This window comes from Cebus imitator, unplaced genomic scaffold (genome assembly GCF_001604975.1).
Source record: "Cebus imitator isolate Cc_AM_T3 unplaced genomic scaffold, Cebus_imitator-1.0 Scaffold137, whole genome shotgun sequence".
NCBI classification, from domain to species: Eukaryota; Metazoa; Chordata; class Mammalia; order Primates; family Cebidae; genus Cebus; species Cebus imitator.
Genome location: NW_016107452.1, coordinates 4768607 through 4784527, shown reverse-complemented (window position 1 = coordinate 4784527; position 15921 = coordinate 4768607). Strand labels below are relative to the sequence as shown.

The 15921-nt window shown below is 47.9% G+C and overlaps 1 protein-coding gene across 5 annotated transcripts in view; it reads right to left on the bottom strand.

Moving 5' to 3' along the window:
* PLCG2 (phospholipase C gamma 2) overlaps nucleotides 1-15921 on the bottom strand; it is a 178711-nt gene that overhangs the window by 49031 nt on the left and 113759 nt on the right. For all 5 annotated transcript variants that reach the window (XM_017541868.2, XM_017541869.2, XM_017541870.2 and 2 more), the window contains 6 exons: nucleotides 15231-15351; nucleotides 10079-10247; nucleotides 5485-5589; nucleotides 3132-3221; nucleotides 2319-2494; nucleotides 209-409 (listed from right to left, as the gene is read on the bottom strand). In XM_017541868.2, the coding sequence (XP_017397357.1) occupies nucleotides 209-409; nucleotides 2319-2494; nucleotides 3132-3221; nucleotides 5485-5589; nucleotides 10079-10247; nucleotides 15231-15351 (862 nt within the window). The remainder of the gene's footprint in view (nucleotides 1-208; nucleotides 410-2318; nucleotides 2495-3131; nucleotides 3222-5484; nucleotides 5590-10078; nucleotides 10248-15230; nucleotides 15352-15921) is intronic.

Here is a 15921-nt window from a genome sequence, read left to right as displayed (position 1 = left end):
AGAGGGAAAGAAAGAAAGAAAAGAGAAAAGGACACGGGTCATGGTGCCAGGAATTTGGAAACCGGCACCTTTGCAATTTTGAGACCCTGGTGGGCCAGAGCAAGGGTGTCCTGGGGGTCTGGCCCAGCTGAATCACCAGGCCAGCTTCTCCACCTGGTAGAGATAACCCGACCACCACCTGCCTCCTGCTCCACCCTCAGACACGTACGGCTTGGACTCGTGGGGGTTGGGGTTGGGCACAGGGTCCGTGAGCCGCAGCTCGAATTCGGCACAGCGCAGGTGCGTCTCGCGGTAGTGCTGGATGAGGGCGTAGATGCTGCTGAAGGTGAGGTTGTCAGTCAGGTAGTACTTCAGGGTCCCATTCTCCATGGTGGAGCGTATCCGGCAGTGCTGGACCCGGCCTGACCGCCTGCAGAGAGAGGATGCCATCAGTGCTGGGAGAGCACAGGCAGGGCCATTGCCGCAGCCAGGGCCTCAGAAGCGGAGACATCACATGCGGCCACGCAACCTTCCCTGTGCTCCCAGAGCAGACACAGGAGGCCCGGCACAGTGGCTCACGCCTGTAATCCCAACACTTTGGGAGGCCAAGATGGGTGGATTACCTGAGGTCAGGAGTTCAAGACCAGCTGGCCAACACAGTGACATCTCATCTCTACTAAAAATACAAAAATTAGCCGAGCATGGTGGCTCTTGCCTGTTATCCCAGCTACTAGGGAGGCTGAGGCAGGAGAATCGCTTATACCTGGGAGGTGGAGGTTGCAGTGAGCCAAGATCACATCACTGCACTCCAGCCTGGGAAACATAGCAAAACTCCACCTCAAAAAACTAAATAAGTAAAGACACAGGGCCTACACCCTGAGCCTGGATTCCAGAACATTCTACCTACTTCCCCCACCTCCCAACACCCCCTTTAATCTACGGCTTCTCTAGAGCCAGGATGCCTGGATTCAAATCCCAGCTCTGCCACGTATGAGCCAAGTGTCCCAGAGCAGGTCACCCATCCTGTCTGAGCCGTGGTGTTATCATCACCCTAGAGGTCTGACAGGGACAGTAAGTGTGGCCACCCCAAAGAGGCATCCCCAAGAGTAAACGAGACCACATATACACGGTGTCTGGAATGCTGCCCTGCACACAGTAAGCATCACTTTGGCGTCCACTACTACTAGTATTTACATGTTATTAGTATGCTAATTTTCAGCCAGGTGCACTGGCTTACAGCTGTAATCCCAGCACTTTAGAAGGCCGAGACCAGAGGATTGCTTGAGCTGAGTTCGAAACCAGCCTGGGCAACACAGTGAGACCCCAGCTCTACAAAAAATTTTAAAAATTATCCAGGTCTAGTGGCATGTGTCTGTAGTCTCAGCTACTTAGGAGGCTGAGGTAGGAGGATTGCTTGAGCCCAGGAGTTTGAGGCTTCAGCGAACTGAGATCACACCACTATACTACAACCTAGGCAACAGAGCAAGACCCTATCACCATTTTTTTTTTAAGTGACAGTATTATAATTTCCCTCCTTCAGGTCTTGCCTTATTTCAGGAAGGTTTTCCTGACCATTCCTCACATCATGGCATCAGAGCCTTCTCTCACAGACTTTCATAAATCCCCCCAACTCACATTAAACTGCCTCAATAAAGGGAGGGATGTCCCTTTATCTTGCCTTCACTGCACTCATCACAACTATACTTGTATATCATTTGTTTGACTACTTTTTCACTGCCCATCTCCCTCAAAAGAGAACATAATGTCCAGGAGGACAAAGACATTGTCTGTCTGGTGTAAGTACTGTGCCTAGCACAGAGTACGCCTTCAAGAAGTGTCTTTTAATGCACGGAGACATGGATGAGTGAGTGGACGAATGAACGCACAAGCTCATCACAGCCCATGACAGCTTGGTAAAAACAGCCCTAGAGTCCCCCTTTTACAGAGGAGACAGAGATGCTAGGAGTTTGGCTGAATCATCCAGAACCACTGGACCCACTCCAGGGCCGGGATCAGGGAGGTGAGTGAGGCCTCATCATCTAAGAGTAGGGTCAAATGTTGTCTTTCTTTAAAATGTTGATATTTTGTTCACTACAGACTTTTTTGCATTCCTTTTGATTTTTAAAAATATTGCCTTGAAATCTCACTAATCTGGATTACTGTGCCCAGGTGAGTCACACCCAGCTCATCCTTCTCCCGACCTAGAAGAGCCCAACAAATGAAGGCTGGGTTTTGGGTCTCAGCCTACGATTCCTACCTGAGCTAGAACCACTCACCACCCCACCTCATCTGGCCAGTGTGGAGGAGAAGGTAGGCATTCCCTGGGTCAGGGACGTTACCAGAAGGACAGAGTGTAGTCATTGGGGAAGGTCTCGCTCTCCCGAACCAGGAAGGTGCCATCCTTGCCCCCTGTCTCCATGCAGTATTCCTGCAGCAACTTCTCAGCACTCGTCCTCTTCTCCACCTTCTTGTGGAACCATTTCTCCCCAAAATGCAGCTCTGTTGGGGGTATATCCTGGGCCACAAAGAGAGGAGGGGTTTCTGAAAGCCTTGGACCAAACCCCAGTATCACTAGACAAGCACCTCTGCCTCACCCTGACCCAGGGCACCAGATAACATAGACAGGCCAGCTCAGCCAGTCCTCACTCAAAGAGTCCGGGAAAACAGCACCCACAATCCTCCTCCGTGTGCCTCCCCACTCCTGAGATCCCTCATTTATGGTGGCCTTCTGGCATTTTGAGACATGGAGTGAGGGGTTTCCAGCACAGCCCTCCATTCTGTTCTTTGGAAGTCTCAGAGCCATGATACCCTGGGGCTACAGAAAGAAACAGTGGGAAAGATGACCACAACTGGTGAAGAGGGGAACAGCAAATCTGGGACCAACCCAGAACATCGGCCTCCATCTAAGGCCAATCAGGCACTTCAGAGAATAGGAAAGCATCTTGAACATCATTAGTTAAAGCACCTGGTGAAGCCAGCCAATCAGAGACAAGCTAGCCAGGCCATGGTACCCAGAGTAGCAGCAGCATCTTCAGGTGAGAATCCTCTTGCAGCTGGCCAGAGAAGCCACATGGGAAGGAGGTCCCAGGGGCTGGCTGGTCCTTGGGAGCCCCTGGGGACCTCCTCCCTATGTGGCTAGGGTCTCCCCCTACCTGGGGCACTTCCTCCTCCACAGTCTGTTCAATGTCATCACTGAAGGACAGCTTGGCATCGGCGATGGCGCAGTAGTGCCGAGTCCATTTCTAGAAAGTAAAACTGGTATTAGTGCCCCCCAAAGTCTCTACCTCATGAACTCTGGTGCCCAGGAGCCCTGCAGGGCATCACCCCAGCATCTACTATGGATGTGCTTTTCCCAGTTCCATAGACATTTGTGGTGACTTCACTGAATTCAATTCCCTTCAAGGCATTTCTTTTTTAAAACATTGATGTGTTTGTTTTGAACTTCTTTCAGTATTTTTTTGGACTTTTAAAATCCATGTGTCTAAGGTAGGTACAACTCCTCATTATTTCCTTTTCTATTCCATCTACCTTTTGAGGCTTTCAGGATTTTCTGGCCAGTTTGCTAGAAACCTTACCTTCAACATTTACTTGTGATTTAATTCCTTTTTTTTTTTTTTTTTTTTTTTTTTTTTTTTTTTTTTTTTTTTTTTTTTTTTTTTTTTTTTTTTTTTTTTNTGAGACAGAGTTTCACTCTGTCAGGAGGTTGGAGTGCAGTGGTGTGATATCTTGGCTCACTGAAACCTCTGCCTCCCGGCTTCAAGCGATTCTCCTGCTTCAACCTCCCAAGTAGCTGGGATTACAGGTGCGCATCATCATGCCCAGCTAATTTTTGTATTTTTAGTAGAGACAGGGTTTCACCATGTTGGCCAGGATGGTCTCAATCTCCTGACCTTGTGATCTGCCCGCCTTGGCCTCCCAAGGTGCTAGGATTACAGGCATGAGCTACCACGCCTGGCCCAACTTAATTCTTTGGTTTTTTTTTTTTTGGCCAGGCATGGTGGCCCACGCCGGTAATTCCAGCATTTTGGGAGGCCGAGGTGGGCGGATCACTTGAGATCAGGAGTTCAAGACCAGTCTGGCCAACATGGTGAGACACCATTTCTACTAAGACTATAAAAATGAGCAGGGTGTGGTGGTGCACACCTGTGGTCCCAGCTACTCAGGAAGCTGAGGCACAAGAATCACTTGAACCTGGTAGGTGGAGTTTGCGGTGAGCTGAGATTGTACCACTGCACTCTAGCCGGAGCAATGGAGCAAGACTATCTAAAATAAATAAATATTGCTGTTGATATAACGGTATCTAGGATATAAGAACAGACAAGTAAAAATATAGTGAAAATGGATATACACGACAGGTAAAGGGATAGAAGCAGCATTATAGCCTGAAAAATAAGGTTTCTGGTGGAACGACCCTGGACTGGGGGACACGAGGGAGTCAGGACAAACTAAACGCACAGAAGCACCGGGTACTGGATCCTGGACCAGAAAACAAGCCCAAGTGGACACAGTGGTAACAGTGAAATAAAGTCTATAAACTAGTTATTAGTATTCTACCAATGTCAGTTTCCTGATTGTGCCGATTATGCTATGGTTATGTAGGATGTTATTAATAATATTTGGAGAAGCTGGGTAAGGGTAGATGGAAGTATCCCATACTATTTGTGTGTGTACATAAACATATTACATTGAATCTAAAATTATTTCAAAATAAAACATTAAAAATGCAAAAGGAAGGCCGGGCTTCCTTTGGGAAGCCGTGGTGGCTCACGCCTGTAATCCCAACACTATGGGAGGCCAAGGCAGGCAGATCACGAGGTCAGGAGATCAAGACCATCCTGGCTAACACGGTGAAACCCTGTCTCTACTAAAAATAAAAAATTAGCCGGGCATGCTGTTGGACACCTGTAGTCCCAGCTACTCGGGAGGCTGAGGCAGGAGAATTGTATGAACCTGGAAAGTGGAGGGTGCAGTGAACCGAGATGCACTTCAGCCTGGGCAGCAGAGTGAGACTCCGGCTTAAAAAAAAAAAAAAAGGAAAAGAAAAATAATGTCGGCCAGGCTTAGTGGCTCACACCTAGAATCTCAGCACTTTGGGAGGCCAAGGTAGGAGGATCGCTTGAGCCCAGGAGTTTGAAATCAGCCTAGGCAACGTGACTAAATCCTATCTCTGCAAAAATACAAAACATTAGCCTGGGCCACTGGTGGTGCGCACCTGCTGTCCCAGTGACTCAGGGAGGCTGAGGCGGGAGGATCACTTGAGCCTCAGAGGTCAAGGCTGCAGTGAGCCGTGATCACACCACTGCCCTCCAGCCTGGGCGACAGAGTAAGACCCTGTCCCACAAAACAAATAAATAAAGTTTAAGTAGGAAAGTAAATCTGCATGGCAAAAACTGACTTGACTGAAAATGGGAGTAAGACAGGCATATTCTGAGCTCCCAGCAGGGCTCCGAGAAGTAGCTGTGAGTGCGGTGGCCACAGTGGCTGCGGGAAGGGACCGAGGCCCACCTGGTCGATGGAATCCCACATGTACAGCTCTCCCTGTTGCTTGTGTTCATCCTTCTTGTCCTCCACGTTGACATCCACGTCACCTCGGGGGCCCAGCTTCTTATGCTGAGGGGAAAACATACACACAGGCTGTCTCCACAGAGACCCAAGTTTAGGTCTTCGAGCCAACAGCCTTCATCTGCCCCTTCCCACCCAGGGCCTTTGCACGGCCTGGCCTCCCCCTCAGTCTGTTCAGCTCTGCACTCCAGGTTACCTTGAACGAGGAAGGAGAGCTTTTCTTACAGCTTGATCTAAAAATAGCCCACACCTGCTGGGTGCAAGCGGCTCACTCCTATAATCCCAGCACTTTGAGAGGCTGAAGCAGACAGATCACTTGAGTTCAGGGGTTTGAGACCAGCCAGGCCAACATGGCGAAACCCCATCCCTACAAAACTACAAAAATTAGCCGAGTGTGGTGGCACATGCCTGTAATCCCAGCTACTTGGGAGGCTGAAACAGGAAGATTGCTTGAACCTGGGAGGTGGAGGTTGCAGAGAGCTGAGACTGCGCCACTGCACTCCAGCCTGGGAGACAGAGCAAGACTCTGTCCCAATAAAATAAAGTAAAATACATAAAAATGAAACAAAATAAATAAAAATAGCCCACACTCCCCTTCCCGCCCTGCCACTCTCTAGCCCCCAGCCAGCTTTATTCATCACACATTCCTAGCCCCCCACACACCATGTGTTTGTCTTCTGTCTTCCCTGCTAGAATATAAGCCCCGTGAGGGAAGGGTTGCTCTTTTGCTTGCAGTTGAGTCTCCTGGGCTAGAAGAGCACTTGGCAGACAGTAAGTGCTTGGTAGACACTCAGTGAATAAATGACACCCCATGTGCCCGGCCTTCCCCAGCACACAGGGGGAAAGGCAGGCTGCAGTCCAGAGGCAACAGGCGGGACCCACTGGAGATTAGACTAAGGTGACCTGGGTGCAAACAGCACTGCAGCTATTCTACCAGCTGGGTGACCCCAGGCAAGTGGCTGCACTTCTCTGATCCTCAGCCTTCTTATCTGCAAGATTAAGACAGTGATGATAACTGGTCTCCCATTCAGCCAAGAGTCTATAAGCTGAGGGCCATGTAACCTGGCAAAGAAGCTCAGGATGAGAGTCAGATCCAGATTTGAATTCAGGGCCTATTACCTTACCGGCCATGTGACCTTGGCTGAGTCATCATCAGAGTCTCAGTCATCTGTCTCGTAAAATGGGGATATGACAGACCCTGTGGGATCCCATAAGTCAAAGAACATGAAAGGTAAGTGTCAACAGTGAGGCAGGACCTCAGTGTCCTGAATGGCAGCATGATAAAGGCATGGGAAAACAGGCTTTGAGGGCAGACCACCTTGGCCTTGAATAATTTCCTCAGCAAACAGTAAATGTGTGACCCTGGCTGAGCTACTGAACCTCTGAACCTCAATGTCCCCATCTGTAAAGTGGGCTAGGGCTGAGGTTATTCATCCTGCAGTGTCGTGACAAGACTGAATAAGAAGATATGTACGACCGTGCCTAGCCTAGTGCCTGGTACACAGTGACTGTGTGGCCAATGTTGTTTCCACCCCATTTCTTGAAATAGAAAGAAGTGAGCCACAGTGTATCAGGAGTGGGGAACGGGGTGCTCTAAAAAGGGCCTTCAGTATTTCACATCCCAGAACAAGAGCTGAAAAATCCCTGGGAACATACAGCAAACCATCTAATGGAAACAGAAGGAACGAGCTGGGAGCAGGGAAGAGCAAATGCAACCAGGATGCCCTAAAGACTCACCCACCAGGTGACAGAGAAGCCACGGACCCTCCATGGCTCAGCTCCCTCCACCCCTTATCCTGCCTTCACCATGCTGGAATCAGCCCTTGGCATCCCGGAAACAACTGCCTAGGTGCAAACGGCACTGCAGCTGTTTTGTTCATTGTGACCCCGGGCAGGTGGCTGCACTTCTCCATGCCTCACACTTCTCATCTGCAAGACTAAGACAATGACAGCTGATCTCCCGCTTTGGAAAACATTTGTATCTTGAGGGTCATGGTCTTAGTCAAACACTCCCCATGCACTGATGCTCTTACCCATAGGAGCACCAAAATCCCTCCTCTGGTTGGGCTTGGCCAAAGCTCCTTGTACTGTTTGGTGTTTCTCTGTGGATGGGTTTGTCTCCCTACCAAACCATGACCTCCTGGAACATAAGGGTTGTGCCCAATACATCTTGGTGGCCCAGTGACAATTTAGGGTACATACCACATGTTGACACCACCACACCCTTGTGTGTGTTATTCCTCCAACCTGGAAGGACATCCCCCTTCTCTGCCTATTGCTATGGTCTGAATGTCTGTGTCCTCCCAAAATTTATAATGTTGAAACCTAATCCCCAATGTAATGGCATTCGGAGATGGTGGCTCTGGAAGGTGATAGGGTTTGGCTGTGTCCTCACCCAAATCTCATCTTGAATTGTAGCTCCAATAATTCGCATGTGTCATGGGAGGAACCTGGTGGGAGGTAACTGAATCATGGGGGCAGGTCTTTCCCATGCTGTTCTTGCGATAGTGAACAAGTCTAATGAGATCTGGTTTTATATATGGGAGTTTCCCTGCACAAGCTCTCTTGCCTGCCACCATGTAAGATGTGACTTTGCTCCTCCTTTGTCTTCTGCCATGATTGTGAGGCCTCCCCATGTGGAACTGTGCGTCCATTAAGCCTCTTTCCTTTATAAATTACCCAGTCTCAGGTAAGCCTTTATTAGCAGTGTGAGAATAGATAACACAGAAGGTGATTAGGTATGAGGGTAGAGCCCTTATGAAGGAGAATGGTGGCCTTATAAAAGAGGCTCCAGATATTTTCATGTCCCAGATGGCTGTTTATTAATAAATAAAAATTTAAAAATAACAGAAGCCCCAGAGAGCTGCCTCACTCCTTCCACCACGTGAAGACACAACTAGAAGTCAGCCTCCTAAAACCTGGAAGACGACTCTCATACCAACACCCTGACCTTCAACTTCCAGCCTCCAGAGCAGTGAGAAATCAGTTCCTGTTGTTCATAAGCCACTCAGCTTATGGTATTTTGTGATAGCTGCCTGCATGGACTGAGATACCTAGGAAACAGCTGCTCATCCTTTCCCATGAGCTTGTGGAAAGTCAACAAAATTCACACTTGCTCCTTCAATGAAAGGCTGCCCTGCCAAGGACTCCAGGTTCCACTGCCCTTGCAGGTAACTTGACTAAGTTCTCATGCACAGAACAGAAGAGAAAAGGATGGGACATCTGACATGTGCTTGCTTACCAGAAACCATTTGCTCTGGACACGCTTGGACTTCCCGTGCTCTGAGCTGGAACTCAGATGTGCCTGAGACCCAGCCTCTTCCACACAAACAAGGACAAAGCCCCTTCACCATTTTTATGTCATGAGATCCTTCAAAATCTGGGGAAGGCTACAGGCCCCTTTCTCAGAATATTAATAATATGTAAAATTACAAAGGAAACTCGATTATATTGAAATATGATTAAGATATTAAGCAAGTATTTGCAATACACTAATAGATGTGTTTCTTTATTAACATCTTAAATAAGATCTAGAGGCAGATCTAATAACCTCCATAATTCCAAAGTGGTGACGAGCATAACATTATTTTGAAATATTTGCAGCAACTGTAAACGTGATATGAAAATACTCATGACTTCGGCTGGTGACAGAGCCCCCAAGTGGCTTGTCGCCAACGTTCATAATGGAAGGAAGTATTAAATTTTATGTACAGGTTAATTAAAGATATAACTTTTTTTCTGCTGAAGTTCATGTGCCCCTCTGATTCTAACCGTGGATTCTTTGCGGGTCTGTGAAACCCCAGTTGAAAACTGCTTCCCTGAGAGATGGTAGAGCAGAATGTGGGGCCCTGGAACCCTCAGTCACCTTGTGGGCTAGAGCTCAAAAATCCCAGAATGTTCTCCCTCCCATGGGGAAGAAATAAACTCTTATATGCTTTAAGCCACTGCATATCTGGTCGTTTCATTCCAATAACTCCAAAATCCAAATGTTACTGTGGCATCCCTAGGCAGATATAATCACACATCTCCCCTGCAGCACTGGGAATGTCAGCTCTATTGCTGCACTCAGCCTTTTCTAGCAACTGCTTGCCTCCCACACCCAGCTGGAAGCTCCAATCACAGGAACAGCCCCCAGGTCACTGGACACCTCCAGCACCTCACATAGGGCCGAGAGGGGTGTGAGGAAGGTTCTCCAATGAACGAATAAACCATAACAAGTGAGCACTTAATGTAGCACCAGCCACAGGACGGGCACAGTTCCACATATTCTGCACACCTTTCCTCACATCATGCTCCCAGCAAGCTAGCCAGGTGGATTCCAGTGTTATTTCTCCCAGAGACTGGTGAGAACAGAGGCTCTGAAAGGTTAATGACTTTGCCTGGGGTCACAGTGTTAGTAAGGAGAGCAGGTTTGAGCCTCTGCAGTGGGATCTGGAGCAGGGTCAGTAGGACACAGAGCTTGGTGAATGGGACCTGGAGCCGGGAACCAAGCCACTGGGCTCCCTGGACAGCTGACGGCAGCACCCAGAGTGCCTACCTTGATGATGATCTTCTCACGCAGCTGGCTGGGTGAGGGCAGCTGGTCAGCGCTGGCCTCCGTGGGCTTCATCAGAAGAAGGTCGCCAAATACGTCTTTGAAGACCTTGGCCATGTGGCGCTGCTGCTCCACGCTGCAATGCTCCTCAATGGACAGGATCACTGGGAAGCTGCGGGTGGAAGACGGTGGGCAGCTCGGCAGGGGGAGCGCACACCTCTGCATCTGCCCCACAGAGGGACCAGGGCAGCTCGGCCCTGGGGCAACAAAAACTCGGTGTTGCTAGGGGCATGCCTCCCACACCTGCCCTCCCAGAAGGAGAGGACCTCATCCTGGGTGTGGTGGCTGGAGCCCTGGGAGTCAGAACAGCTGTGATCTGATTCGGGCACTTCCCCACACCCCAGAATGCACTGCTTCCCCTCATCCCAGAATGCACTGCTTCCCTACACCCCACAATGCACTGCTTCCTACACCCCACAATGCACTGCTTCCCCACACCCCACAATGCACTGCTTCCTACACCCCACAATGTACTTTTTCTCTTTTTTTCCATCCACTCACGTCTTTAAACTTACAGAAAGAAGTCTCTAATTATTTTTTATTTCAAACCTACAGACAAGATGAAAACAAAGTGCAATGAGCACCCATGTATGCTTCACCTAGGGTCACCGACACTGACACTGTTCCATAAGCGCGTCTACCTACTTTGGCATATTTATTTTCTGTATTTATAAAGGGTATTGGTTTTATATATTCTTATTCATATGCACACACAGGTAATTTATATATATATAGGCATACGTTACTTGTATATATGTATATAAGGTGTCTGTATATTTACAGATCATTTGTGTGTGTGTATCTATAGTTGATTTTTGTTATCTTTGAGGGTTATGGTCCATAAAGTCACCACCCACAGTGACTGGTAAAAACCTGAGCCATTGCTCCTAAGGGGAAAAACAAGGTCAGGGCCTTTTGAGTCTGTGGTCACAATATTTTCCTCAGCTGATCAATATCTGACCTTGTTTTATGTGTGCTTCTGTTTACAGATATATGATTTGGTACATTCTGTTGATTGACATTGGGCTCACAGCCAGCATCACTGTAATTCATGCCTGAACAAGGTGTATCTGACACAGGTGTTTTCTCCATAAGGCACATCACAGCCTTCTCGGGCTCAGGAACACCAGACAGCTCTTCAGCACTGTGCTTCGGGCCATTTGTACAGCAAAATCACTAAGGTAAGACTCAAAAACAGGAAAAATGTGGCACTCAACAGATGGCAAGAAGGACACTTGTTGAAGCTTTCATGCTGTAGACAAAGAAGGGGAGCGCTGCTTTTCTCAGCCTCAGCCGAACACGTGTGCATGGCCTGGGTCTCATTTTCCACAATTTGTGTGTGTCTGAAAATCACCTCAGAGTGCTTTGAGATTTGATTTGGGGTTACAAGTAAATTTTAGCCAGTGGGCAAATTCACAGTTACAGAATCCACCAATAAAGATCACCTGTATCCTTCCATATCATGTGAACGTGTGTGTATGTATACATTCACATATCAGTAGTGTGTATACATATATATGCCTATAAATACATATATATACACACCTACTCCTCCTGAGGGAAGAGAAAAATCGACTTTTTTTTTTCTTTTTTGAGGCGGAGTTTCGCTTGTTGCCCAGGCTAGAGTACAGTGGTGCAACCTCGGCTCATTGCAACCTCTGCCTCTCGGATTCAAGTGATTCTCCTGACTCGGCCTCCTGGGCAGCTGGGGTTACAGGTTCCCGTTGGCATGCCCAGCTAATTTTCTGTATTTTTAGTAGAGACGGGGTTTCACCATGATGGCCAGGCTGGTCTCAAAATCCTCACCTCAGGTGATCCACCCGCCTTAGGCTCCCAAAGTGCTGGGATTACAGGCGTGAGTCACCGCACCCAGCCTATGTTTATACTTCATTTGCACATGTATTTACATTTCCTCTTGAACCATCTGAAATGAAGTGCAGACATCCTCCACAGGTATCTCTTAAGAACAAGAACATCCCCCGACATAACCACACCATATCACCTCAGGAAATTATCTCTAATTAATGATCATTAGACATATAGTCCATATTCAAATTTCTCCAATTATCCAAGAAATACAGGGTATAGATGGGGTTTTTCCCCACCGAGAATCCATTTGAGGCTTACGCATTGCATTATCATGAAACAAAAGTATTCTAAAGGCAGCTGTGTCACTTCCAACAACAGGAAACCACATCACTCGATAGAAAAGAAGGGAAAGTCAAAAATAAACAGATGGTGTTAAAAATAAAATCCTTAATCATGTTTCAGCTCAAGTAAATCACGGCCTCATCACTCCTGGGAAGCATGATCTAACCCACTCCTCCAACCTGGTCCACACACCCGCAGTAGAACACAACAGCTCAAAAGCTTTTAAAACAAAAGGTACCTAGTAAGTTGGTATCAAAACTCAACTGGCAGCAAAATCTGAACTATGTGAATGAACACTGCTTGTAATCATTTCTTTAAATTCCTCTTAATACCAATAAGGATGCATTTTGCTGCAAAAACATTAATGCATTAATGTTTGATTAAAGAGTTCTAGCCCTGCAGGTGTTACATGATTCCAGGCCTATTTTAGCCAGAAAAAAAACTTCCTCTAGCCACAAATGAAAGAATGTTTTATGAACAACTATCAACTCACAACCATAAGCACTTATGTCCTGAAAATGAAAGCAAATTTTCAAAGCAGTAAGAAGCCACCCGACGGCCTCTGCTAATACAGGCTCCTTCCAACTGCCTGGTGGAGGTCGGCACTGAAAAGGGTTAGGGCCCTCCCTAAGAGGGAGAATGCTGTGATGGAGAAATCATAAGCCTTCATTTAAAGGTTTTCGCCAAGTGGGAAAAGACATCCATAATTCATAATTGCATGGTCTCAGAGCAACACCTCCCCCCAGCTCGAGGGATTTCTGTAGTCAGTGCAATAAAAACAACCCATCAGGCGGGGCACAGTGGCTCACACCTGTAATCCCAGCACTTTGGGAGGCCAGGACAGGAGGATCACCTGAGGTCAGGAGTTCAACACGAGGCTGGCCAACATAGTGAAACCCTGACTCTATAAAAATACAAAAATTAACCAGGCATGATGGCAGGTGCCTGTCGTCCCAGCTACTCGGGAGGCTGAGGCAGGGGAATTGCTTTAACTGGGAAGGTGAAGCTGAGACTCTGCCATTGCACTCTAACCTGGGTGACAGAATAAGACTCCATTTCAAAAAAAAAGAAAGAAAAAAACCAATCACATTAACTGAACACTAACTCTATTCCAGGGGCAGGATTAAGCACTTGCTATATGGCATCTCATTTAATCTTCACAACTACCCTGTGAGGTACACACAATTATCACCTCTATTTTTTTTTTTTTTTTTTTTTTTGAGACAGAGTCTTGCTCTTGTTGCCCAGGCTGGAGTGCAATGGCACCATCTCAGCTCACCACAATCTCTGCCTCCCAGGTTCAAGCGATTCTCCTGCCTCAGCCTCCCAAGTAGCTGAGATTACAGGTACCCACCACCATGCCCAACTTATTTTTTGTATTTTTAGTAGAAACAAGCGTGCTCCATGTTGGTCAGGCTGGCCTCGAACTCCTGACTTCAGGTGATCCTCCCACCTCAGTCTCCCAAAAGTGCTAGGGCTATAGGTGTGAGCTACCACGCCCGGCAATGGCCTTTATTTTTTAACGTGGGAATTGAAGCACAGAACTATAATTGCTTTGCCCAAGCTAGTACCTAACAGCTGGATTCAAATTGAGCAAGAAGGACTCAGAACCCGTACTTGTAAGTGCTATGCTATCCCAGAAGGGACAAAAAGACAACTATCATTCCACTGTGGCTATAGAAGGCCTCTTGCCAGCTCTCAGAAATAATAAGGAACCTAGACCAGGAGTCGGCATATTATGGCCTCCACCCCAAACCTGGCCTGCATCTATTTTTGTAATTTGTAGTTCCAGTTTTAACTGGAGCACAGCCAGGCCCATCTGTTTACCTCTTGGCCATGGCCGCTTTTGCACTTCAGCAACAGGGCTGAATTGCTGCAACAGAGACCACAGGGCCCAGAAAACCTGAAATATTTCCATCAGGCCCTTTGCAGAACAATTTCATTGACCTCCAGCCCAGACAAAGGTCTTCTGGTGGGATAGAAAAGAATCAGACCTGGGGTCAAAAACCCTTGAAATGAACCTAAATGTTCTCACCTACTTAACGTCTACTTGCCCTAGATGACTCATCTATTAAATGGGGATGACCAGGCCCACTTTCTGGCAAAGAATCCAGATGATCACATGTACAAAGCGCCTAGCACAGAGCCTGGCCCAAGGGGGTATTCAAGAAATACGAACACCCCCGACAGCACCACCACTACTGGTTGCTTGGATTCCGCCTGTAGAACTGGGCAGAAAAGACACAATTAGAACAGAAGGGGAATTTTAGCTTTCCTTGTCTTTTCTTGTCTCTTTCTCTCTCTCTCTCTTTTATTATTTACTTATTTTTTTGGAGACGGTCTCATTCTGTTGCCCAGGCTGGAATACAGCGGTGCAATCTCAGCTCACCGCAACCTCTGCCTCCCAGGTTCAGGCAGTCCTCCCGCCTCTACCTCCCAAGTAGCTGGGACTACAGGCACATGACACTGAGCTAGGCTAAATTTTTTTTTTTTTTTTTTTGTATTTTTGGTAGAGACAGGGTTTCACCATGTTGCCCAGGCTCTTCTCAAACTCCTGACCTCAAGTGACCACACCTCAGCCTCCCAAACTGCTGGGATTACAGGCATGAGCCAGTGTGCCCGGCCTTTCTTCCTCTCTTGAGGGTTCTGAAAGTGGGGGCCAGGCACAATGAGGAGGTGGGCAGGAGCACTGAGCAGCCACAGGGTTCCCTAGCCAGAGCCTCCTCAGGACTCTAGAGCCAGGGAGCAACTTGAACTCTTGGCCCGCAGGGGGCGCCAACACATGGGTGAGGACTTGATGGCAATGGCTTCTGTCAACATGGAGCCCACGTCCTTCATGCGTTTGAAGGGAGGCGTCTATGCGTTTGCCAGTCTTCCCATCTGTCCATCCCACCCTACCTGCTTTCCCCTTTAAGTCAAACCACCCAGAAATCAGCCAACTGACCTCGAGGTCACAAAGGCGTGGTCCTTGATGGCCTGCACGACGTCATCAAACTTGATCTTGGTGGTCCGCGTCCAGCCGTGGTAGATGACCGGCCTGCCGTCGGGCCCATCCCAGCAGTCCACTACAGGGAGAAACGCACAGCCTCAACGCCACGTGTGATCACCCACAGCCCCAAGGTCAGCCCTCGGCCCACGTGTCAATTCAGTTACTAGACACGACGCCCAGGCTCCCTCCACTCCGCGGCCAACACGAGGACATGGGTCTCCCTGTGGTCTTGCATAATGCAGGCAGCTGTCCAAGACAAGCTACTTTCAACGCTTCTTTTTAAAGAAGGTTTTACCACGTGTTTTATTTTCTGACTTCACCTGTTGAAAACCCTGACTACCTCTTCTGCCCGTGGAAATAATACAGAGCAATGAGAAATGTATGTGTAAAGGTTCACAGTAAAATTTTCAAACAGAAATGGGTCATGTGGAAGGTGAACAGCCCCCATCTTTTTTACTCCTGGGGGGCCCAGGAGCTGACTGCTTCAAGCTTTACTTTTAAACATTTGCTTTTTCCTGCGGGAGGTGAAAATCATAAACGAAAAAAGAGTCTATGGAATAACTGCTACAAAACACTGCTTCCGTGATGAGTGCTTTTGGTAGCACTAGTGCATAACTCAACGGTGGTTGCCTTTTTCTTTTTTTTT